The sequence below is a fragment of the Geotrypetes seraphini genome, chromosome 3 (assembly GCF_902459505.1).
Source record: "Geotrypetes seraphini chromosome 3, aGeoSer1.1, whole genome shotgun sequence".
Lineage (NCBI taxonomy): Eukaryota > Metazoa > Chordata > Amphibia > Gymnophiona > Dermophiidae > Geotrypetes > Geotrypetes seraphini.
The window spans coordinates 78,072,092-78,098,456 of record NC_047086.1 but is presented as its reverse complement, the minus strand read 5'-3'; the positions used below and the strand labels follow the sequence as shown (position 1 = coordinate 78,098,456).

At 41.3% G+C, this 26,365-nt stretch overlaps 1 protein-coding gene across 3 annotated transcripts; it reads left to right on the top strand.

Moving 5' to 3' along the window:
• Positions 1–2,742: 2,742 nt before the first annotated feature.
• On the top strand, positions 2,743–24,202 carry ALKAL2 (ALK and LTK ligand 2). 3 transcript variants are annotated; one of them, XM_033935515.1, is made up of 6 exons: positions 2,743–3,151; positions 3,769–4,080; positions 5,464–5,517; positions 5,627–5,707; positions 14,152–14,227; positions 23,469–24,202. In XM_033935515.1, the coding sequence occupies exons 2-5, from the start codon at positions 3,813–3,815 to the stop codon at positions 14,214–14,216; spliced, it is 468 nt and encodes a 155-aa protein (XP_033791406.1). In that variant the 5' UTR covers positions 2,743–3,151; positions 3,769–3,812; the 3' UTR covers positions 14,217–14,227; positions 23,469–24,202. The 3 variants fall into 3 exon arrangements, with proteins under 3 accessions (XP_033791406.1, XP_033791407.1, XP_033791408.1); XM_033935516.1 differs by lacking the exon at positions 2,743–3,151 and adding an exon at positions 3,192–3,294; XM_033935517.1 differs by lacking the exon at positions 2,743–3,151 and adding an exon at positions 3,342–3,542.
• The last annotated feature ends 2,163 nt before the right edge of the window (positions 24,203–26,365 follow it).

Genomic DNA, 26,365 nt, shown 5'->3' with positions numbered 1-26,365 from the left:
AGAGGGCACTCTCTAAAGTTAAAAGGGAATAGATTCCGTACAAACGTAAGGAAGTTCTTCTTCACCCAGAGAGTGGTGGGAAACTGGAACGCTCTTCTGGAGGCTGTTATAGGGGAAAACACCCTCCAGGGATTCAAGACAAAGTTAGACAAGTTCCTGCTAAACCAGAAGGTACGCAGGTAAGGCTATACTCAGTTAGGGCACTGGTCTTTAACCTAAGGGCTGCCGCGGGAGAGGAGTGCTGGGCACAATGGACCACTGGTCTGACCCCGCAGCGGCAATTCTTATGTTCCCCTCAGCTGCCTCTTTTCCAAACTGAAGAGCACAAACCTCTTTAGTCTTTCCTCATACGAGAGGAGTTCCATCCCCTATATCATCTTGGTCATTCTTTGAACTTTTTTGAATGCTGCTATATCTTTTTTGAGGTAAGGAGACCAAAAATGAACACAATAATCAAGGTGAGGTCGCACCATTGATTATACAAAGGCATTATAACATTCTTAGTCTTGTTTACCATCCCTTTTCTAATAATTCCTAGCATCTTGTTTGCTTTCTTAGCTGCCACCGCTACCACCACACAATGGGTGGAAGGTTTCAGAATATTGTCCACGATGACACCCAGATCTTTTTCTTGAGCGCTGACCCCCAAGTGGCCCCTAGCATCCGGTAACTATGATTTGGATTATTCTTCCCAATGTGCATCACTTTGCATTTCTCCACACTAAATTTCATCTGCTATTTATATGCCCAGTCTTCCAATTTCCTAAGGTCTTCCTGCAGTTTTTCACAGTCCATTTGTAAATTTTTTTAAATTAGAATGGTATTGTTTTTAAGTATATTTGATGTAATATAAGGTTTGTAGGAAAGAGGTTGAAGTGATAATGTTTTTCTTCTGTTTGAGTCTATATGTTGTTGATTATGTCTGTTTTACTGTAATCTACTTAGGTATTAAACAGAGAAGAAATTTTTATAATAAAAATAAATAAATAATATATCCTGTTCCATTAAGAGGAAGTGCCTAAGGTCAGTGTGCTCTAAATGAACACGTTGTTACAAGACGTTTAATGCACTGAAATAGAACACCCCCTCTATTGCTGAAAGGAATGAAATTAAGTAGCATGTGATAACTAAGTCATTATTGTTGCTAGGGAAAATTACTAATGAAATAATATTGACAAGAAATCATGTGATGGAAATTAACCAAAAGAACATTGCTGGAGTATGCAATTTATCATTGGATTTTAATGAAACAATTGTAATTCAGTTGGAAGATGTATTAACTACGTATGTTTCCCAATAAAATGGCCAGTCACTTGTAATTTCAGGAGATTCTTGGTTGGTATTCTACCAGTTAGTTGGATGCCAAGAATTCCCAAGGCCTTGAATGTTTATACTACAAATTGTATCTGGTAGTCTTTTCCTTGGTCTCCTCTAGAGATGGAAGAAAGAGCTGAGGGGTATGAAATCTGTTCATGTAGTTATTCAGAGCAAACAGTATTGCTTTCACTATGTTGAGTGTGTGTGTGTGCGCGCGTGCAAAACACTGGCAATAAAGGTGGTGATCTTCCCTAATCTCTCCCAAAATCCCTGAAATGTAAAATGCACCTGTATATATTTTAATATCACCCAAATCATCCCCAGACCACACACCCCTTTGCTTTATGAACCTAAATGTATATCCTAGCGTTCTAAAATTAGGCTCTGCATATGTAGGGCCATATACACATCTAAATGCTGGTTTATCCAAATCATAAACAGGGCTTCTAAAAAATAGCCACAAAAATGACTTTTCAATCACACAAGACCATAAAACACAAAAAGGGAAAAAGTAGAAAATCTAGCCTTACCCATTTTATCTAAAACAGGAAATATGAATTCTCAAGCTAGAATGTAAACACAGACGAGACAAATGTACAGTATACAGATCTTCCCAATGCAAGTTCACTAGATCTTAGGTATTGTTATGTTAATGATGATACGAGACAGCTAGAGATTAAGATTGACTTTCCCCTTCTGGCCACTATGCGACAGCAGTCCATACTGTCTAAACATGACAGTAGCTGGAGCTGTCACTTTACTGTGCAATGGTGTAGGACAGTTGTTTCTAAACAATTCAATTAACAACTGAAATTATTCTTTTATCGTACATTGAGTATATTTCTAAAAGTTACTTCTTGTTTTAAATCTCCTTATATATCCCTAATGTTCATAGAATCTGCAGGCTGAGCGATCCAACTTATTATTTGCTCTTTAGCTGGGAGTGGTAGATAAACAAGTGAAAGCAAACATAAAAGTTCAACAAGATCATATTTCAGCTTTCTTATCCCTTCAGCGAGGAAGGGCTTCATAATGGGCACCACAACAGTCTTTTTATTTAATTATCCCAGACATCTAATTTCTACCGGTACTTTTTATCACAATTAGGTCTATTCTGCTGAACACTTCCAGTCAGTGCCCAGAAAGTAAAGCTAGAAAATAATAATCATAATACAGAAAGAAAAGGAAAAAAAAAACCCAAAATATCTCCTGAAGCTGATATCGATTGAGAGACATCCTTTACAAGAAAATTAGGAGATAAAATACCATTGCACCTACGCGGCTTCTTAATAAAGACCCGTGACACATAGTACCATTCCGGTTTAAGAAGATTAGAGAGAGAGAGAAAGAAAAAAAGTTCCTGGTAAACACGCAGCTTTCATCATCCACATGAATTGGCGGAAAAAAAAAAAAGAGGCAAAACGAAGCCTGCCCGAAGGTTAGCGGCGAAGAAGAGATCTGACGATCGGGAAAGGGGAATTAATATTTCAGAAGATTGTTAACGCCTTTGTAATTAAAGACCAGTCGGGCTTCCACTCGCTTGGGACCGGCTCTTTTACGTCTTACAGGATGAGAAGTGACTGCGTTTCCTGCCAAAAACGCAGAAGTGAGGGGGGGAGAAAAAAAAAAAAACAAAAACAACTTCAGCAGTAAGCTAAAAAAAGGGGACCGCCGAGTGGACTTTTATTGTTTTCCACCCACTTCTTAAGTCGATACTATCAGATCGAGCCACCTCAGAAACATCTTGGAGTATATAAGAGGCAGCGCTGGGACGGGAATGGTGTAGTCTTGAGGGACACTGCGGGCATCTTGCAAAGTTTTCTACGCCAAGAAGGTGCTGCTGCTTGACTTTTTTTTTTTTTTTTTTTTCCTTCCTTTCTCTCTCTTTGATTCTTCCTTATTAGCAAATAGGGAAAGGGGAGCCAGGGGAAAGGTGATCGCAAAAAGTAATCCGCCTTCGAGGGAAGCAAAGGCAAGGTATAAGAAGGGGACAGAGTTCTCTTACATGGCACATAGACAACATTATTCTCTTATTTCAGATGCTAGGGACCGTCTGAGACGACGGTATTCCGTTTGCAGCCAGGGAAGCAGATGCGTACGGAGTATTTTCAGAGTTAAACTGGTTTACTGTGGCCGGAAATATATAGTGTGCATGCTTTAGAATAAGAAACCAATGCTCCAAAACTCAAAGTAATTAAAAAAAAAGAAGAAGAAAAGAAACGAAGGTAGTTAATTCTAAATAGACAGTTATTATAGCATGAGAAATAGTTGTTTCTGAAAAGGGGGTTCTGGATGGAAATATCTTGTGTATTTAGGGGTTTAGCGAAAAGACTAATTTGACAATCGGCGCAAAAGTCGCCTCTTTGCCTGTTGTCTCTATAGCAGCACCGCAGCATCCAAAACGCCTCATATTTTTTTTTCTTTTTTGTTTTCTTCCCTTAAATATAACAGGAGCTCAAACTGGAGTGCTCCAATTCACCTTTGGTGGAACCAGAATGAACGCGCTGCGGTGTCCGGTGTTGTTAGCTCTAGCCTTTTTAATGCTGTCGGCTGGATATTGCAAAGAAAGGACCGAGGCCACGGAGATCGAGGACCAAACGCTCCTGAGTTTCATTATGGAGATCATTCAAAACTTGAAAGGGTACAAGGGGGGAGAATCGAACAGCGTCGAGTATTTCTCCAAAGGAGACGACGAAGACGACCACGTGTCCGACCGCGAGGCGTTACCTGACTATGGACTTTACCACGAGGAGCGACGAGTGGGTAAGTCTCGCCCTTCCAACTATTTCTGCATCTTCCTTACGACGAGTCTAGGATGTTTGATTTTATGTAAGACTTGGATTGATATGCATGTGTATTATGTGAAACGGTAAGGGTTCCCATCATCAAACATATAGTAATAATAATTTAAAAAAGAAAAAAACCAACAACCCCACCCCACCCATTTACAAAGTAATTCGAAAGCGAGACGTCATAGACGCTTATTCCAGATCCGTTTTGGAAAGGCAACGCTGAGAGATTTTTTTTTTTCGCAGAGATAAACTGCAGCACGTGATGGAGAGATGAACTTAAAAAAAAGGCACTCTTTTAAAGTTAAAAAGCAAGCAGCCTCTGAAAAAGCCTCAGTGTCATTGCAGTATGACTTCCTGTGAGCGCTACTCGATGATTCACTAGGATTAATTAATATCTTCAGCGCAAGTAATTGCCGCGCGCAGAAAAGAAAGAAGTGATTGGGGGTGGGGGAACCTCTTGTGTCCGTCGTTGTAGCCTTTTCCCAGCGTGCCTGGGTCATGGGAAAGTTCTCCAAGTAGCCGGTATTGCCCTGCAATCTGCAACCCAGAAATGCGAAGGTCATTCGCAATTAGCCAAACTATAAATGGAGTGACTTTCGTTGAAATATTGGAGCAAAGCAATTGAGCTAAATATGGATTAAACGGTTCGGGTCTGCCTGATGTACAGAGTACCAGGGGAATAAAAGCGCTGGAAAGGGCATGTCAGATGAACTAACAAATGGTGACATAGGATACAGCAGGCCATCAGCCACTAGCTGAAACTAGAATCAAAAGGTAACAGTAGCTGTAAAGGAGGTGGATCTCATCTGCTGCTGCCAGTCTGCAGGGGGAGGTGGAATATGTGAAAGTGGAGAATATCCTTTTTGTGGTCATTTTGTTGGAGCTTGGAGGGATGTGGAGTTTGGGAACTAAAGGGAAATTTATAGCGCTCAAACGGGTTGCCAGAGCTGGGGGGGGGGGGGGGGGGGGTTGGGGAAGAGGGTTGCGTGACTGTAGTGGAGAATTGTAAAGAGTTTACTGGGAAAATGTGGGCTTTGGCGTTCCAAGCGTAAAGGACGGTATGATCCCCTTGCCAGGTACTGAGACGAAGGAAGTTGGGGGGGGGGGGGTTAGTGTGGGTGTTTATGGGAGCCCAACCCTACGAGTTCTAGGAGCTCTGCCTTCAGGTGAAGGAAGATATCAAGAAAATAGGCTGCCAAGACTTCTGTGTTCCTTGGCTGCTTTATTGCGAATGACAGCAGATCATGCAGGCTCATACTGTTGTTACATGTCCTTTGATTGAACATACTAAAGTAACCTTTGTTGTTGGGTACAGTTAATACTCTTGTCTTTTTTTTCTCTTCCTCTTACACAGAAATAGTTCCTCGAGACCTAAGGATGAAAAACAAGTTCTTAAATCATTTAACAGGTTTGTTCAGTGTGCATAGGCTATGGCAATTGCCGACCCCACTTCTTTTTTTTTTTCTTACTTTTCTACTTGTCAACCGACTATAATTTTCTTCTCTTTTGAATTGCAGGTCCTCTCTACTTTAGTCCAAAATGCAGTAAACACTTTCATAGGCTTTACCACACGACTCGAGACTGCACAATTCCAGCATGTAAGTCCTCTGGGCATGTCTTGTGCTATTGATTAAAGAGTGATTAGGAGACAGACCAAAGTCATTGGCTATCCAATAGTCCTTGTGCTTTTTTTTGGTTAGAGGGATCAAACAAATCAATCTTGAGCTTTGCTCCCAAGCTTTCTAGTTGCTGATGTTGACTTTAAGAAAGATATTTGAGAGGCCATGGCCCAGTGAACTACCACATTTGACTGTCTATGCAAAAAAAATAGGCTTTGGCTTGCATCATGAAACTAGAGGGGAAGAGTATATAAGGTGCATTGCAGCTTCTTGGAAAACATGCCTAGGCATCTAGAATGTAATTCAGTAAAACAGATGCTAGCATTACATGCTGATTGCACAAGTTACCATGTAGCCCATTCTGGGTTCTTTGGGGTGGACGGGTATAAATCAAATTAAATAAATAAATAAACGTTTCTGAATAGTGACATGCATAAATGACAAAAATCTGCCTGTCAGTGTATCGCAAACTGTGTGCCAGAGATTTCAGATGTGCCGCCAGGCGCCGGGGAGGAGGAGAGGTGCCAGCATCAGCTGACTGCCTAAAGGACATGCCTCTTGCGGCGATAGGCAAATCCTGTAGATAGTCGGCCGCCACCAGCGCCTCTCCTCCCTGGTGTCTCTTCATCCTCTCCACTGCCTATTCTTTTTTGCACTCCCCACTGGCGGCTCAGGGCCCCCATCTGGAGGACCTCCGCATGCGTGGACATCGAGGGAATGATGTCATGCATATGCGTGACATCATTGCATCAATGTCCATGCACTTCCAGGTGCCCTTGAGCTGCGACCGCCAGTTTAGTGTGCCACGGCTCGCAAAGTTTGCAAGACACTGGTCTAAGTGCTATTCTCTACATACTGCACATATATGCATATCTTACATTGCATGTATTTAGTAGGTAGGCATGCACATGGGTAGAGCATAGGCAGGACTCCCACTTATGCATACAACTTAGACTAAACATTTTGGACCTGATTCTATAAATGACACATAACGGTGCCTAACTCCTAGGCGCTGCTCAGCACGGTTGTCAAATCAACCACTAGGTGCTGTTTACAGAAGCATGCCTACCAGCATGATTCACTTAGGTATCGCTAGGCATCCAAATGGTAGGCATTGTTATTTTTCCTGGCCTAATTTACCGGTGCCTACCACAAAATGCCTAACACCACCTAAGCCATGCATAAGAACATAAGAATAGCCTTACTGGGTCAGACCAATGGTCCATGAATCCCAGTAGCCCATTCTCACGGTGGCCAAACCAGGTCACTAATACCTGGCCAAAACCCAAGGAGTAGCAATATTCCATGCTACCGATCCAGGGCAAGCAGTGGCTTCCCCCTGTCTTTGTCAATAACAGATTATGGACTTTTCCTCCAGGAGCTTGTCCAAACCTTTCTTAAAACCAGCTACGCTATCCGCTCTTACCACAACCTCTGGCAATGCGTTCCAGACCTTAACTATTCTCTTAGTGAAAAAAAATTTCCTCCTTTTGGTTTTAAAAGTATTTCCCTGTAACTTCATTGAATGTCCCCTAGTCTTTGTAATTTCTGACAGAGTTAAAAATCGATCCACTTGTACCCGTTCATAGAAACATAGAATATGACGGCAGAAAAGGGCCATAGCCCATCAAGTCTGCCCACTCTAATGACCCACCCTCCGAACTTCATCCCGCTAGAAATCCCACATGCATATCCCATTTCTTTTTAAAATCTAGCACGCTGCTGGCCTTAATCACCTGCAGTGGAAGTTCATTCCAATGATCAACCACCCTTTCAGTGAAGAAATACTTCCTGGTGTCGCCATGAAATTGCCCGCCCTTGATTTTCAGCGGATGTCCTCTTGTGGTTGAAGGTCCTTTAAGAAAGAAGATATCGTCTTCCACCTCGATGCGGCCCGTGATATATTTAAACATTTCAATCATGTCCCCCCCTCTCTCTACGTTCTTCGAGCGAGTATAGCTGCAATTTATTCAGTCTTTCCTCATATGGGAAGTTCTTGAGTCCCGAGACCATCCTGGTGGCCATTCGTTGAACCGACTCAATTCTCCGCACATCTTTTTGATAATGTGGTTTCCAGAATTGAACACAATATTCCAGATGATGTCTCACCATGGATCTGTACAAGGGCATTATGATTTTGGGCCTCCGGCTGACGAAACCTCTACGGATGCATCCCACCATTTGTCTAGCCTTGGATGCAGCTTTCTCCACCTGATTGGCAGTTTTCATGTCTTCACTAATGATCACTCCCAAATCACGTTCTGCCTTAGTCCTAGCTAAGGTATCACCATTTAGAGTGTAAGTTCTGCACGGGTTTCTGCTGCCAAGGTGCATGACCTTACATTTTTTAGCATTGAAGCCTAGCTGCCAAGTCGAGGACCGATGTTCCAATAAGAGCAGATCCTGCTCCATACTGTCGGGCAAAGCATTGTTACCTACTATGTTGCATAGTTTGGCGTCGTCGGCGAATAATGTTATTTTACCTTGAAGCCCCTGAGTCAGGTCTCTTATGTATATGTTGACCTGTGGCACTCCACTGGTCACCTCTGATGTATTGGAGGGGGTACCGTTAACCACTACCCTCTGGAGTCTACCGCTTAACCAGTCATTGACCCATGTCGTCAATGTTGCTCCCAATCCCATTGACGTCATCTTGCTCAACAATCTGCGGTGTGGAACGCTATCAAAAGCTTTGCTGAAGTCCAAGTATACGACGTCCAGAGACTCTCCCATATCCAGTTTCCTTGTTACCCAGTCAAAGAAGCTGATTAGATTGGATTGACAGGACCTTCCCTTTGGGAATCCATGCTGGTGGGGATCCTGTAGATTCTCCTCAATCAGGATTGTATCTAATTTGTGTTTAATAAGTCTTTCCATGAGTTTACTCACTATTAAGGTGAGACTCACCGGTCTGTAATTCGCAGCCTCCGTCCTGCAACCCTTTTTGTGCAGTGGAATGACGTTAGCCGTTTTCCAGTCCAAGGGGACTTTTCCGGTACTCAGGGAAAGATTGAAGAGCACGGATAGCAGTTCCGCCAGGACATCACACAACTCCCTAAGAATCCTGGGGTGTAGATTGTCCAGTCCCATGGCTTTGTTCACCTTGAGTCTTGATAGTTCGCAGTAGATGCTGCTGGATGTAAACTCAAAATTTTGAAACGGGTCTTCCGAGGTTTGCTTTGCCTGCAGCTGTGGACCGGTCCCCGTCGCCTTGCAGGTAAAGACTGAGCAGAAGTATTCATTTAGTAGTTTGGCTTTATCAGAATCCGATTCTGCATAATTCCCGTCTGTTTTCCTGAGGCATACTATCCCATCTGTGTTCCGTTTCCTGTCACTAATGTATCTGAAGAAGGATTTATCCCCTTTTTTAATGTGTTTTGCTAGATGTTCTTCTGTTTGAATCTTGGCCTCTCTGACTGCCGCTTTGACTGCTTTAGACCTGGTCAGATAGTCTTCTTTTACCACCCTGTTTGCTTAGGAAATAAAAGCTTTTTTCTTTAACAAGATCCGAGATCTCTGCAGGGAACCACTGGGGCTTGTTCTTCCTCCGTCGTTTGCTTACTGTTTTTGTATAGCGGTTTGTTGCCTCATGGAAGGTGCATTTCAGGGTTGACCACATAGCCTCTACATTATCGGTTTCAGCTTGGTTTTGTAGCGCCCGATGGACGAAGTCTCCCATGGGTTTAAAGTCAGTGCCCCGAAAGTCGAGGACCTTTGTTGCTATGTTTGATCTAGTGAAGCCTTTCTTGATGTTGAACCATACCATGTTGTGGTGCATTTCTAAATTTTTGAGCTATGCATTTCAATACTTTTATAAATTGCACCACTTATCTTTAGTTATTCACATGTTTCGCAACAAATGTTTTTTCAAGGGTCCCCCATGGCCGCTTTTGTTATCCAACTCCCACAAATTTAAAGAGCAAGATCAATTAATAAATTGCCACCAATTAGAATTTATGAATACATCTGGGTCTGTTCTGTTCTATAGCACTGAGCGCCTAAATTCCATACCATGTGACCCAAAAGGGGTGTGGCTATAGGAGGAATATAGGAAGGTCATGGACGTTCCGTAAATTCACATGTGCAGTGTTATAGAATATTAGGTTTCTACACCCAACTGGGATGTAGACCAGATTTCAGCAGGCACAAGTTTGGTGCCCTTGGGTCTGGGAACCAGTGCTACGTAGTATTCTATAGAGCAGTGGTTCCCAACCCTGTCCTGGAGGAACACCAGGCCATTTGGGTTTTCAGGCTAGCCCTAATGAATATGCATGAAGCAAATATGCATGCCTATCACTTCCATCATATGCAAATCTCTCTCATGCATATTCATTAGGGCTAGCCTGAAAACCCGATTGGCCTGGTGTTCCTCCAGGACAGGGTTGGGAATCACTGCTATAGAGGATAGCACTAAACATTGCCAGAGGTTGTGGGAACAGTGGAAAAGTCCATAGTCTGTAATTGAGAAAGACACGGGTGAAGCCACTGCTTGCCCTGGATAGATAGCATGGAATGTTACTACTCCTTGGGTTTTGCCCAGGTACTAGTGACCTGGATTGGCCACCGTGAGAACGGGCTACTTGGCTTGATGGACCATTGGTCTAACCCAGTAAGGCTATTCTTATGTTCTTATCTTTTCCAGCACCCATTTTTGAGCGTGATTTTATCAAATTTCTCCCTAGCTGCCTATATATAGGCACACAATTATAGAATTACCCTCACACATGCTTTACTGAAGCTGCCTTGCCATTAAAGAAACATCTGCCTGGGCCTATCACAAATTTCTTGGTCTGTAGTTCAAGTGACAGTTTCATAACCAAAATCATTTCATGCAAAAAGTACTGATAAAAAAATATCCATTTAAAACTTTAACCAACCTTGAATTTCAACAACCCCCTCCTGAAAATGTGGCTTTCTGATGGAGAATAAGAGATACTGCTCGATGGGAGATGAAGAGCCATGATGCTGCAGCTGCTGGTGGGTGGAGGTAGCAGGCTAGGATATCAGGTTTTAATAGGAGTCCCTGAGGGCAGCTTATGAGATGCTTGTGCTTTAATTTATTGTGGAATTTGTACTTTATTCCAAGTTTAGTGTAAATTTGATTAAACGCTTATCAAAATACTAAGGGGCTCCTCCTTCGCCTAAAAGCTTTTGTTGGGCGTTTGGGACTTAGGCTTTTTTTTTGTTTGATTATATGTTGTTAGTGTAGACGTAGTGGTGGTCTGGGCGTTTAAACAGCTGAACGTAGAGGCAGGCCGTTATTTAAAAAAAACCTCTTTGGATGTTTTTTTTGAAAATGGACATTTTCCCTGCTTCTACTTTCAACATTTAGGGCCTTAGGCCAAAAGGGGACTTAGACGTGTTTTTTTTTTTTTTTTATTATGCCCCTCCACATGTATTACAGCATTAAAGTAGGGGAAAAACAGAATTAAAAACAACAATATTAAACAGACGAAATATACTCAGACGAACAAGATACAAAATAAATGTAATAAGAACAAAAAGGATAGGGGGGGAGAACTACAATAAATACAGAAAAGAGAACATATATTTGAAAAAAAACCCAAAAGGACTAAGGGGTTCAATAAGAAAAGAATAGTAGTATAGTTAGCCGAAAGCATCAATGAATAAGAAGCTTTTTAAAGCTCCTTTAAATATATCTAAGTTCTGCTCTGCCTTAAGATAAGTGAGTAATGCGTTCCAGAGTGTGGGTGAGGTAACTGAGAATATTGTTGTTCTACGGGTATTTATTATTTTTAAAGAAGAAATCCAGAGTAGATGTTGTCCAGAGGATCTTAAGGATGTATTAGATTCATAAGGTATTACACAACAGGGAGCATTGTTTACAAGGGTCTGCTGAAAAGTTCTCAGTCCAACCAAGAAGAGAATGGCGTGGATATGATTCAATCAATTATCTAAACTAATGTCAAAACATAGATTTTTGTTTCTGCAAATTGGCATTTAACGAAATAAGATAAAAACTCTTTTGAGCTACAGTGGCAAAATAACACTCAGAATTTAGGAAGTTGGTTGGCTGGCCTGAACATTTTTCAGCACCCTCTCGTACTAGTGATATGGTATAGAAGAAATAAACAAAATGAAAATGAACCAGTTTGGAGCAGATTATAGTATACCTAATGCACATATTACAGGAAGGTTTTGAATTTCCAAACATATGATGAGTCAAGAGGCAAATAGCAAATAAGCTAGCTTCTCTAGCCTTTTACCCCCTACAATGGGAATTGATGAACACAACCCATTCTCAAACAATTTCCCCAAGATACCAAAGTAGCAATCAGCCAATATAGCATATTTCCAATAGTGGTTGTGTTCCCTGACAAAAAATTATAACTCTTCTACTGTTGCAGCTAGCAAAACCAAGGTCAATATTCAGCTATTAATTATTTAATCTAATTTATTTGAACAAAGTGTGAAAAGGAAAGTAAAAGGTAGGAACCTACAGTATTACCAATTCTTACCTTTAACAAACTCAATACAAAATAATGGGGATATGTACAGAGCAATTTTTTTCTGTTTTTTGGTTCATGTTTGCTTTTTGCCTAACGTGTATTACAGTGCTCCCCCGCAAATTCGCACTCGGCTGTTTGCAGTCCCGGTCATTCATGGTATTTTCTGACTGCGAATGACGGGGCAGGAGAGGGCAGCTGCGTGTCAAAGCAGCTCCTGATTGGTGAGGCCGACTTTAGTACAGGAAGAGGCGGTCGGAGCATACAGCGAGTGATTTCCTTCACTTTCCGGCGCTCCGGCTGTCCTCTCCAGCTGCCCTATCCTGTCTCCCCAGCTGCTCTCTCCTGTCTCCCCTGCCTAAAAACCGTATTTGCAGTTTTTCAAAATTCGTGGGGGTTCCTGGAACGTAACCCCCACGAATTTCAGGGGAGTACTGTATAATAAAAAACAATTAACACATGCAAATTGACTTAATCTATGGGATAATGTACATTTAATTGATTAGTGTATGAATATACACAATTAAAGGAGTAGTTACTAAGGTACATGAAAGGAATAACACATGTTAAATGGCAAAATTTGTTTCAAATATCACCTAATGATGAGATGCAAAGCAGACTATATAGTACAACTTCTATTTAATCCTGGGTGGGCAACCTGCAGCCCGCAGACTGAATGTGACCTTCTAGACCACGGAAAGTATACAAAGAAAATGTAATTAACTAGAATTTTGGAGATTTTAAATACTGTACTTTGCAAAATTTTCCAGAATAGTCACTCTAGCAGTTAAAATTTTACTTATTTATCACAGAAGGTCTATGGAGCTCCATGGATTTTCAGTTTTGACATTTCATAATTTTGCAGCCTGCTGGAAATAGTACTGATTCATGGAGCCCTCTGTTTATAAAGATTGCTCATCCCTGATTTAACCTCACAAGCTGCATTATTCATTGAAAGATAATGTCAACTTTGAGTTGGAGTTATCTTTTCTTCCTTAGAGTATTGGCTCAACAATGTATGGTCTGATGCTCTTGAGGTACCTTTTAAAGGAGGCAGTGGCTTAAATGCCAACCTCACCCCCACCCATTAGTCATCATGGAGATCCTGGTAGGTGTTCTGTTCTTGCCAGGGCTGTTGGCAGTGGGAAGGTACTGCAGAAAGGGGCTGTTCATGTCAGCAGTTGGTTACATCATGGGCCGCTTTAAAACAAGACCATGCTATCTTTTGCATTACTGCAGCCAAGAATACACAATTTTTCTGGCTGCAGCAACACAAATTTGTATTGACATGCAAGCTGCTATCCTGCAGTATTAAGGTATCTCAGATTAGTAACTTGTGGTAAATATCACTGTGGGTAAAAGCAAATTTTCCAAACATTGAAAGTTTAGTACAAGAAATTTTACCCAACGCATGGTGGACACCTGGAATGCGCTTCCAGAGAATGTAATAGGGCAGAGTACGGTACTGGGATTTAAGAAAGGATTGGACAGTTTCCTGCTGGAAAAGAGGATAGAAGGGTATAAATAGAGGATTTCTGCACAGGTCCTGGACCTGTTGGGCCGCCGCGTGAGCGGACTGCTGGGCATGATGGACCTTAGGGCTGACCCAGCAGAGGCATTGCTTTGCCGCAGACATGTTTTCATTTTTAAAAACAACTTACATATCTATATAATATTTTATCAAGTATACACATACACTGGTGTTTATATAGCCCCATCCATGACCATCCTTTTAAGTGCAATAAAACGTCTGTGCATACAGGCTTGTCTTCATATACTTTACACCTTGGCTGGAGGAGCAATTCAATTAAAAAAAAAAAACCTCTTAATGCATATAAAAATTTAATTTACCCATGGCCGTGCCTTTTTAGATTTGTCCTCTTCATGCAAACCCCTATTCCCCATGACAAAACCCTTTGCTTGCACAATTTTATAGACTTTTGTTTTTCTTGGCAGTCTACAAGCGATGTGCCAGATTGCTTACTAGACTGGCAGTGAGTCCTATGTGTATGGATGGATAAAGTAATCAAAGGTAAGCTTTCTGTTATGGTTAATTACAATTGTTTTTTTGTTGTTTTTTTTTTTTTTGCTGTGGTATAAAAGATTTGAATGTTGCATTAAAACTGTAAAATATTCATAAGCAACTTTGAATACTGCAGAATACAGCTGCTAGTTTAGTGTTTAGGGCTAGAAAGCTTGATAGTGCCACTCCCTTGGGTATAGAGTTACTTGTGCTTTCTATCTATGCCTGTTGCTACTTTAAGCTTTGTAAATTCATATATAGAATTTTCTTTATTTGTTTTAGCTGCATTCTATTTGACTTGATTTATAACTCTTACTTCTTCAAATAGTCACAGAAAACAACAACTAGTTGTTGCTATGTTTTCCATTAGCTAAGGGAATAACATTTAAAATAATATTTGTCTTTACATTGTCATATCAAGAAGTGAAATGCTGGAACTCTTTGCCCTTTGCAGTTAACTCCAAAACCAGCTAAGCAAGAGTTATAAAGAAATTAAAATCTTTTTAAAAGAGATTTCTTAATGTATAACTTTATTATTTGTAATTTAGGAAGAATCTTGTCATTTTTCTCTTCTATATTAAAATCTTGATATCTTAATCTAGTTTATAAGATGTTAATTTTAATTAGTTGCAATTCCAAGAAATGCTTGGCTCGTAATGTAATCAGCTCTGAATTTTCCATGGTTAATTGCAAAATATAAGAATATGGGTGTCTTTTACTACAGTATATTAGATTTTTGACTTAACAAACTTTAAGGCAGGAAACTAACATACACCAACTGCAAAAAATTTTATCACGTCACACCTCCCAATAAAATCACATTGGCTACCCATAGAATCACTTGCAGCTCGCCCAGAACACTCCGATCCAGCAATCAATACCTTCTGAATGTGCCCTTACTACGTCACCTCTTCTGTGACACCACAAGAAAAAAAGATCTTCTCAGTTACTGCCCCCAAGTCATTAGAATCTACGGGAAGAGATCCACACCGAGAAATTTAAAACAAATCTAAAAACATTCTTATTTAAGGATGCCTACAATCTATAACTACCATTAGAGATAGATAATCAATGAAGGAAGAGCATAGCCTCCCCCCCTCCTATTGTGCTGGCCTTATTTGTTCTTCTATCCTATTACAAATTGTATTTCTCCCCCCTTTCCCAATTGTATATATGCGTTTGATATTGTTTACGTCTTAGTTATGTCTCCCAATAGATTTTAATATTTTATATTCTAGTTTTGTACACCGCTTAGACAATTTTTTTAAGTGGTATATCAAATTTTAAATAAAACTTGAAACCCCTACCTATAACTACCAGAACTCAATCATATAAACATATAAAAAAATGAAAGAAGCGGGGAAAAACCTCAGTTCCGCTTTATTGGTAAAAAAATTAAAACACAAAAAAACCAACACTTAATAAAGCACAGTAAATCTGCTGCTCATACATTCAAACATGATGAAAAATACAGTCTTTCTGGTGGAAGGGGCACTCCTCTTAACAGAAAAGTGTACTCAAAGGCACAGTGCAAGTCCAATATCCTGCTTAGGTGAAAGACCAACACACTTAGCTTGTAAATCGTGGAATCCTGAAGCACCCGAGTTGTCCTCCAAAACAAAACTCCAGTCCAGGGTACTGCAAGCCACATACCCAAAACCCCAACATTGACTGGTTAAATGTTACATCGGGGAGTAGGAGGTAAAATTCCTAGACATCATAAATGACTGCTTCTTGGAGCAACTGGTCCAAGAACCAACAAGAGGAAGAGCTATTTTAGATTTGGTCCTTAGTAGAATGCAAGGTATAGTACAGGAATTAACTGTGTTGGGTTTGGAAACAGTAATCATAACGTGATCAAATTTGAGCTGATTCCGGGAGTGACGTCGCAAAAGAAATCTACTGTAGGGGAGTTTAATTTTTGAAAGGGCGACTTTGATAAAATAAGGAAAATGGTTAAAAAGAAGCTAAAAGGATCAGTTGCAAAGTTTAGGACTGTAAACCAGGTGTGGATGTTATTCAAAAATACCATCTTGGAAGCCAAGGCCAGATGTATTCCACATATCAGCAAAGGTGGAAAGAAGAGGAAACGAGAGCTGGCATGGTTAAAAGGTGAAGTGAAAGAGGCTATTAGAGCCAAAAAACATCCTTTAAAGAACAGAAAAAGGATCCGAATGAAGAAAATAAGAAGAGATACAAGCACTAGCAAGTTAGATGCAAAGCATTGGTAAAGAAAGCTAAGAAAGAATATGAAGAGAAACTTGCATAAGAGGCAAAATCTCATAACAATTTTTTTAGGTACATCCGAAGCAGAAAACCTCTGAGGTAATCCGTGGGACTGTTGGATGATCACGGAGCAAAAGGGACGCTCAGGCCATAGCAGAGAGACTGAATGAATTCTTTACTTAAGTCTTTAAGGAAGAAGACGTAAGAGATCTACCTGAACCAGAAATTTTCAAGATTCAAGGTTTTCAAGGTTGATGATGCGGGGGAACTAAAAGATATCTTGGTGAATCTGGAAAATGTACTAAGCCAAATCGACAAGTTAAAAAATGATAAATCACCTGGACCGAATGGTATGCATCCCAGGGTACTAAAAGAACTCGAACATGAAATTGCTGACCTGTTAGTGATCTATAATCTGTTGCTAAAATCGTCTGTAGTACCTGAAGATTGGAGGGTGGCCAATGTTACACTGATTTGTAAAAAGGGTTCCAAGGAAGATCCAGACTAGTAAGCCTGACTTCAGTGCCGGGCAAAATGGTGGAAACAATTATAAAAAATAAAATTATGAAACACATAGACAAACATGATTTAATGAGACAGTGTCAGCATGGATTCAGCTGATGGAGATCTTGCCTCACAAATTTGCTTGACTTCTTTGAAGGTGTGAATAAACATATGGATAAAGGTAAACCGGTTGATGTAGTGTATTTAGATTTTCAGAAAGCTTTTGACAAAGTTCCTCATGAGAGGCTCCTGAGAAATTTAAAGAGTCATGGGATAGGTGATAAAGTTAAGTTGTGGATTAGGAATTAGTTATCAGATAGAAAACAGAGAGTAGGGTTAAATGGCCATTTTTCTCAATGGAGGAGAGTAAACAGTGGAGTGCCGCAGGGATCTGTACTGGGACTGGTGGTGCTATTTAACTTATTTATAAATTATCTGGAAATTGGAATTATGAGTGAGGTGATTAAATTTACAGATGACACTAAACTGTTTAAAGTTGAATTTCATAATCCAAAAAATAATACATGAAGAATTAGTTGGTTTATGTTTCCTTCAGTAAAAGCATGTTGCAGCAAGAGATTCTTGGGGAAAACCCTTGCATTTCAGGCTAGCATAATGAATTCATGTTGGAATGCTCTAATCCTCCAAGCTCAGTCTTACTATTTATTTTAAAAAATTCTTAAAACTTATTTGTTTGAGAAATACTTGACTTAATTGTAATTGTATTTTCCGAGAAACATTTTAATGCTTATGCTTGGAATTAATTGTATGTTCATCTCTATTTGCTGTGAGCTGCTTTGAACTGAAGGTTTGGTGGTATATAAGAATTTATTATTATTATTATTATTATTATTATTATTAATACACATGCAGATTGTGAAAAATTATAGGCAGACCTTAGGAAATGGGAAGACTGGGTAACCAAGTGGCAGATGAAATTTAGGGCTCCTTATACTAAGGTGCGCTAGCGTTTTTAGCGCACGTAGGAAATTACCGTGCGCTACACTGCAAGCTACGCTTCTAGAACTAACGCCAGCTCAATGCTGGCGTTAAGGTCTAGCGCGTGTGGCAATGTAGCACGCGCTATTCCGCTCGTTAAAGCCCTAGCGCACCTTAGTAAAAGGAGCCCTTAAGCAAAGTGATGCACATTGGAAAGAATAACCCGAATCACAATTACTGGATGCTAAGGTCCACATTGGGGGTTAGTGCTCCAAAAAAGGATCTGGGTGTCATTGTAGACAATACGATGAAACCTTCTGCCCAATGTGTGGCAGCAGCCAAAAAAGCAAACAAGATGCTAGGAATTATTATAAAAGAGATGTTTAACAAGATTAAGAATGTTATAATGCCCCTGTATAACTCCATGGTGCTTCCTCATCTGGTGTATTGCGTTTAATTCTGGTCTCCTTATCTCAAGAAAGATATGGTGGCACTGGAAAAGGTTCAAAGAAGACCAACCAAGATGATAAAGGTGAAGGAACTTCTCTCTTTCAAGGAAAAACTAAAAAAGTTAGGGCTCTTCAGCTTGGGAAAGAGACAGCTGAGGGGAGATATGATTGAAGTCTACAAAATCCTGAGTGGATTGATTTTTCACTCTGTCAAAAATTACAAAGACTAGGGGACATTCAATGAAGTTACAGGGAAATACTTTTAAAACCAATAGGATGAAATTTTTTTCACTCAGAATAATTAAGCTCTAGAATGCATTGCCAGAGGATGTGGTAAGAATGGATAGCATAGCTGGTTTTAAGAAAGGTTTGGACAATTTCCTGGAGGAAAAGTCCATAGTCTGTTATTGAGAAAGACATGGGGGAAGCCACTGCTTGTCCTGGATCGGTATCATGGAATGTTGCTACTTTTTGGGCTTTAGCCAGGTACTAGGGACCTGGGTTGGCCACCGTGAGAATGGGCTACTGGGCTTGATGGACCTTTGGTCTGACGTAGTAAGGCTATTCTTATGTTCTTAAGGTTGTCCCCATACACCTTATGATGAGGACCACCAACCATTATAATAGCCTTCCTCTATACCAACTCCATCCTGTTTATATCTTTTTGAAGTTGTGGTCTCCAGAATTGTACACAATATTCTATATTCACTAGAATCTTATACAGGGGCATCAATACTTCCTTTTTCCTACTGGCCATTCCCCTCCCTATGCACCCAAGCATCTTTCTAGCTTTCACCATCACCTTTTCAACCTGTTTGGCCACCTTAAGATCATCACATACTATCACACCCAAATCTCATTCCTTTTTCGTACGCAAAAGTTCTTCATTCCCTATGTATCGCTGCCTTGGATTTTGCAGCCCAAATGCATGACCGTGCATTTCTTAGCATTAAATCTTAGCTGCCGAATTTCATACCATTCCTCAAACTTCATTAGATCCTTCCTTATGTTATCCATACCATTAGGAGTGCCTACTCTATTGTAGATTTTGGTATCATCTGCAAAGAGGCAAATTTACCAGTCAGTCCTTCAACAATATCGCTTACAAAAATGTTAAAAAGAACAGGCCCAAGAACTGAACCTAGAGGCACAGCACTGGTAATATCCCTTTCCTCAGAGCGATCTCCATTGATATATATATATATATATATTGTATACTAAACCTAATTTCCAAAAGGTTAAGAAAATAAAAAGAGAAACCCTAGCCGCCAGAACTTCCCTAAGTTTCTTCAATACCCTCGGATGTACACCATCCAGCCCAGTTGCTTTGTTCACTTTTAGTTTAGCTCCTCAAGAACACATCTGAAAATCAATCAGGGTCTACCACACTTCCATCCCTATTTGTGTTTTCCTTCTGCAGTCCCACTCCTGGTGCTTCAGCTAGAAACACAGAACAGAAATATGTATTAAGCAATTTAGTCTTAATCTTTATCAGCTTCTACATATTTCTCCCCTTCACCTTTGAGTCTCACAATGCCACTTTTGCATTTCTTCCTATCATTAATATATCTAAAAAATGTCTTGTCTCCCCATTTTACCGTGTCACCTATTTTTTCTTCCATTTGCATCTTTGCTTTCCTGACTACACGACCAACCTCTCTTAACTCTTTCTGCGATCTTTTGTAGTTTATGAAAGCTAACCTCTTATTCCTTACCTTCTCAGCTACTACTTTTGAGAACCAAAGTGGCCTTCTTTTCCTCTTACTTTTACTTACTTGCCTCACAAAAAGGTTTGTCGCCCTTACAATCGCTCCTTTTTAGTTTTGCCCACCGCATTTCCGCTCCTTCCAGACGTTCCCACTAGTGCTGCCCGATTCGAATCGGTTCACCGATTCAAATCAGGTGAATCGATTCGAATCGGTTCGTTTTTTATAAAAACCGGACTCACCGATTCAGCCGTAAGACGAGTTCGGGGAACTTTGGGCTATTTCATGCCGCCGGCCGCCAGACTCTTCCCATCTAATGTAACTTCCGGTTTTGCGAAACCGGAAGTTACATTGGAAGAAACGAAAGGAATGGTCAAGCGGCGAGCGAGTGGACCTCGTGCAGCAGACCTCGGCACTCGGCAGCAACAAATACTGGATTTGGCTCGCTCTTCCCCGCGATTTAATATCCAGTCCAGGCAGTAAGTAAATACATCGGCAGGGGGACTGGGGATGAGTCTTGAGGGCTGGGGATGGAAGCTGAAATCGGCAGGGGAGCTGGTGAGTCTTGGGGGCTGGGGATGGAAGCTGAAATCGGCAGGGGGGCTGGTGAGTCTTGGGGGCTGGGGGTAGAAGCTGAAATCAGCAGGGGGACTGGTGAGTTTTGGGGGCTGGGGATGGAAGCTGAGAATTGGCAGGGGCCTGGAAAAACTGAGAATCAGGCAGTGGGGCTGGGGAAACTTTGGGGATGATTTGCTTTGGGGAAGCTGTGAATCTATGTTTCTAATTTTACAGCTATGTTATAGTTTGGATGTTCCTATTTTTGACATGATATTGCCTTGGTTAAATAAAATGTTTAAACTTAAAAAGCTGTGTCATTAACAGTGAATCAAATCGAATTGAAAAATCGATTCAACAGGGTGAATCGAATCGAAATATTTTTCTCTGAATCGGGCAGCACTAGTTTCCACCCACACAATTCCTTGACATAAACCCCCATCCGAACAAAGTTCGTTTTTTTAAAGTCTAGAACCTTTGCTTTTGAATGAGCCCTCTCTATACCCATGTTAATATGAAACCATACCATGCAGTGATCACTGGATGCCAGATGATCACCCATTGTAACATCAGAAACAGTTTCCCTGTTTGTAAGCACTAAGTCCAGTATGACCCCCAACCCACGTGGGTTCCATTACCAACTGCTGGAACAGTTCTCTTTTTAGAGAATCCAGAATCTCCCTACTTCTAGAAGACCCCGCAATAGGGATACCCCACTCAACATCTAGCATGTTAAATCACCTATTAGCAAGACTTCCCCTTTTTTAGATATACAGTCAGACCTCGGTTTGCAAGTAACACAGTTTGCGAGTGTTTTGCAAGACGAGCAGAACACTCAAGGAAACTGTAACTCGCAAGCTGAGTGTTGACTCGATTTGTGAGTCCCCACCCTGGGAACCGGTTTTGCTGTTTCCCCGAGGCCACCGGCGCTGCTCCCTCCCTTCGCGACCGAGATTACCTCCTCTCCCCACTGACCGACCTTGTACTTACCTGTGCGCCGGTGCTGAAAGTGCCTTCCGCCGGTTCTCTGCTGGGCTGCTGCGGGACCTTGAGCATCTGTGCATGCTCAAGGCCTTCTGGCTCTCACCCTCTCCGAGATTCTCATGAGATTCAGTTCAAGGGAGGGGGGAGTCACAGTGTTCCGTAATCTGAGTTTAGCTGCCTTCCCTCAGCACAGCCTCCTCTTCCCCACTGCTGGAAATTTTTGACGCCTCATGAACCATTTCATCAATGTACCTCTCATTCTCACGGATGCTTCTTAGTCTTGCCACCTCCTCTCTCAGTTCTTTTACTTCCTTCATGAGGGATTCAAGCTGGACAGCTTGTACATGGAACTACTCCTTCTGCCTGGGTAACACTTTCTGTCTGCACAGAGACAGAAGTTGTATCCTGAGCAGCAGCTTTGGTGATACGATGTTTCCCAGCCATACTGTGGTGCAGAAGTACTTACTGGAAGGAAAAAAAAAAAAAGAAAGGGCAGAAAGTAGTTCACAGATTGCTGTGAAAACTATTTTTAATGCAGATCTCTACAACCAATCTCTTAGAACCAGGCTTACTGAGGGTTAGGCACTAGGCCAGCATTCCTCCCCTCAAGGGTCATCTTTGGAAACTGATCTCTTATTAAAGTCCTCAGAGTTCAGTCGAGGGGCTTGATGTTCCTTGGATTCAATTGGACTTGCCAATGGCATTCTATACAATTCTCTCTGATTTGCTGCTATCTTCTTTGTGAGACTTGAGATTCTGCTCGTGCTTTTTTTTGCCCGTTTTCACTTGTGTCTGAATTCAAGAAAGCACGGGACAAGCACATGGGATTTCCTAGGGAGAGGAGGAGATAGTGGATGGGCCATTTGACCTTTATCTGCCATCATGTTTGTATGATAGGACACAGTCTATTAAGATCATTCTTTATCTGCAGGTAAGCGTTTAACAAGTAATAATAATAATAATAATTTTATTTCTTATATACCGCCAAAGCCATAGTAGTTCGAGGCGGTTTACAACGAAGAAGGGCTGGACAATCAGCGAAAATGGTACAGTGTTACAATCAGAGAAATGAGACGGGCCCGGTCCATCCCCGTTAAGTCTAAGGCCTGATTGGCCCAGGTGCCTAAGAGCCTGGGCCAATCAGACCTTAGACTTAGTGGGGATGGGCGGACCCGCTATGCCTAAGGCCTGATTGGTCCAGACTTCTAGAGCCTGGGCCAATCAGGCCTTAAGCTTCGGCGGGATGGGCCGGGAAGGGGCGGGCCCGCCTCATTTTGACGAGGCGTGCCTGCTGGCTGGACGTGCAAGACCCATCTGGGCGTAAGAACAGGTTTGGTGGAGTGGAGGTTTGGGGGTTGTTAGCGCCGGGGGGGGGTGTCTTCGGGCAGGAGGGATTGGGCACCCTCCTGCCAGCGATCGGACAGGCCGCGGCCCGCTATACTCATAGCGGCAGAGAGATCCCTTGCCGCGATAAGTATAGCGGCCGCGTCTACTTACAATGTAGACCAGCATTTTGCTGGCCTACATTTTAAGCTTCTCCTCTACTAGGGAGACGCGTAGGGCCGCCTAGGTTCGCCTAAGGCCCTTAGATGAGCTTAGGCATCTTGCGGATCTCCCTAGGCTCCCGGAGGTGCCTTCAGGCCTGCCTGGGGAGCATTTTTTTTAAAAAAATCGTGCATCCCGATTGGCTGATTAGACAGCTGTAGGATGCCTACAGCTGCCTAAAATCGGGACGGCACTTTGGAGAATCAGGGCCATAGTGCCTAATGCAGGTTAATAAAAGGTTCTCTAAGATGGATAATGTATCACAGCTTGAGGCAGAAATTTAGGATGGATACATAGTAGTACAAAATTATAATGTAATTTGGTATTTTTCTCTTTTACCAGATGGCAATATCACAAAGCAACACCAAGAACCAAGAAAAGTGCCTTGGAAACCAACAGGAAAATAGATCAATATGTTTGTAGCAATCCATTGTGAACAAAGATTTATTTTTACAGATTAATTTCTTTAAAATGCATTTTGTATGTTGTCAACACTGTTTGCAGAGCTATAATATGTATATTAGTATAATTGCCAATGGCATAAGATATACTTTAAAGAACAAAATTGATGACACTCCTGTTTAATGTGCTGTACTGTCAAAAACTATATCATCATATACCACCTACTAAATTTATACTTCAAAATATATTTTTTGTTGTCACCAGAACCTGCTTTATAGCACCAGCTTGATAATTGATCTCATACATAATGCAATCAAAAACAGTATTTGATTAAGGTTTTACTTGTTAATTTAATGTTAGGGCCAACTCATGTACTCTCAGTCCAACTTATGAATGATGTGATATTTTCCTTTGCCTTGCAAGAAATTCATATTGAACCAGAAGCCATTACATGGAGAAGGAACTAGCTAACATTCACTTTCTGTAAAATGAAGAATGCAGTGTATTATATTGTACCTTCTGGGAGAACTGTGGGTGACCTTGTATAAGCATATTCAGGCAAATGTCATTAGTTCTCTGTACATTAAATGTATAAAAAAAGTCAGCTAATATGTGCAATATGTAAATACTGTATATAAGATGAGTGTAATAAAATATGTGTTTGGTATATTACACACTTTTAGAAATATATTTTGACTTCCCTTTTGAGGTGTAGCAAATTTTGATGTTAAAGGAATTCATAGCACACAACATTCAGAACACTGCGGTCAAATTAATTTTTGGAAGACATAAATGTGATCATGCCTCTCCATTGTTGAGGTTACTGCATTGGCTTCCTGTTTAATGGCAAATTCAATTTAAGTGTGCCAATGTAATTTTTAAAATTTTACATGGAATTTTTTCGCCTTTATTACCTCTATTATTTAACTCTCTTTGGTTTCACACTACCAGGAATACACATACATTTAAATTGCTCTTCCTTTCTGGTAAAGGGATTAAGACCCTAGGTAAATTCTCAATTCCTTATCCTATTCCTTGGTAAAAGTTTGGAATGATCTTCCCTCGATTATCGGAACATCATTATCTCTATCACTTTTTAGGAAAAATCTGAAAACTTATCTCTTTCAGAGATTCTTAACTGAGGACTGATCTAATTTATTGAAAATTTTTCAATTACCTTCATTATTGTTTTATATTATATTCTTTTAAATTTTTGTTAATCGGCTCGAGTCCTTGCCGGAATGATCCGGTATATAAAATGGAAATTAGATTAGATTAGAACTGTAATATAAAAAAAACAGAATAGTGCAATAGAGTACAGACCAAAATAGTCATGACAAATCAGCTCTAACACAAAATTGCCCTGACAAAAAGCCCCTGATAAAAGGGCCTGTCCACAATTTGGCCCTTGTCAAATGAGCCCCCTGACATTACAGTGAGCAGACATACTTGCTCAGGGCCATTCTTAGGCAGAGGTGATATAGGCACTCTTCTTGGAGCCAGACAATAGTCTCTCTCCTTCTCCCCAACTCAAATCCAGTGTGTCTCCCTCCCTCAAATGAAGGAGGGAAGAGAGAGACTGGGTTGGGGAAGGAGAAAACTAGCTGGACCCACAGATGGAGAGAGGGAGTTATGCCATACCATGGGAGGGGGACAGGAGATAAGAGATGGAGAAATTCTGGATCCGGAAGAAGGGCTCCCCACATGACAAGGTCTGCAGCACTGAGACTCATCTCACTGACGTAATGGCCATGAAGAAAATAGTCTTGACAGCAAAATCCAACAAGGACACTTCTTGAATAGGCTCATAAGGAGCCTGACTGAGGCCATGTAAAACCATGTTAAGGTTCCATGATGGAAATGGTTGTTTTACTGGTGGTCTGAGACTTAGTGTCCCTTTTAGGAATCTGTCTATGTCTGAATGAGAAGCCAGGGCCATGGGCTCTGAAGCATGAGAGGCCTGCCACTTGGATCCTGAGGGACACCACAGGAAGGCATTTGTCAAGACGTGCTTGGAGGAAATTTAGCACCATCGCAATTGGAGCACTAAACGGCTCCACCATCTCTTTCATGCAGTAGTGTTGAAACGTCTCCCATGCCTTAATGTAAGCAGAGATATGAGTATCCTTTGTGCTCAAACACTGCGCGCAAGAGCCATGCTGTATGACCAAAGCAATCTAGATCTATGATCACTGGGTCTTGAGATAGAAGATTGGGCTGTACTTGCAGCCTGAGACTCTTGTCCCTCTGAAGATGCACTAGGTCCACATACCTACATGGCCAATCCGCTGCTATGAGAACTATCCTCCCTGGAGTGTTTGCTATTCTGTGAAGTATTCACCCTATCATGGGCCATGGAAGAAACATGTGCAAGAGCTTATTCTTTGGCTATGGCTGGACTAGGGCATCCAGACATTCACTTCCAGACTTGGACCTTCAAATGAAGAACTGATCTACTTTGTTGTTTCTTGCCATAGCCATCAGATCAAATTGGCCGACCCATTGAAGAATGATGGATTGTAATGCTGCTGCAGATAGCATCCATTCTCTCAGGCCAAAGGTCTGCCTGCTTAGGTAATTGGAGATCACCTATAGGTGTAGCTTTGCCCACCAGAATAAGTGGGCTTCCAAGCTCAGCTGTGCCTCCTTAGTAAATGACATATGCCACCACTGTTGCATCATCTGAGAAGACTCAGACCACCTGTTTTTCCAGATTTTGTAATGCCAATTGAATAGCCCAAAGCTCCAGTCTGTTGATAGAAAATTTTATCTGGGAGGCTGACCATCATCCCTGGACTGGGGTCCATTGCAATGGCCTCCACAGCCAAAAAGGTTGG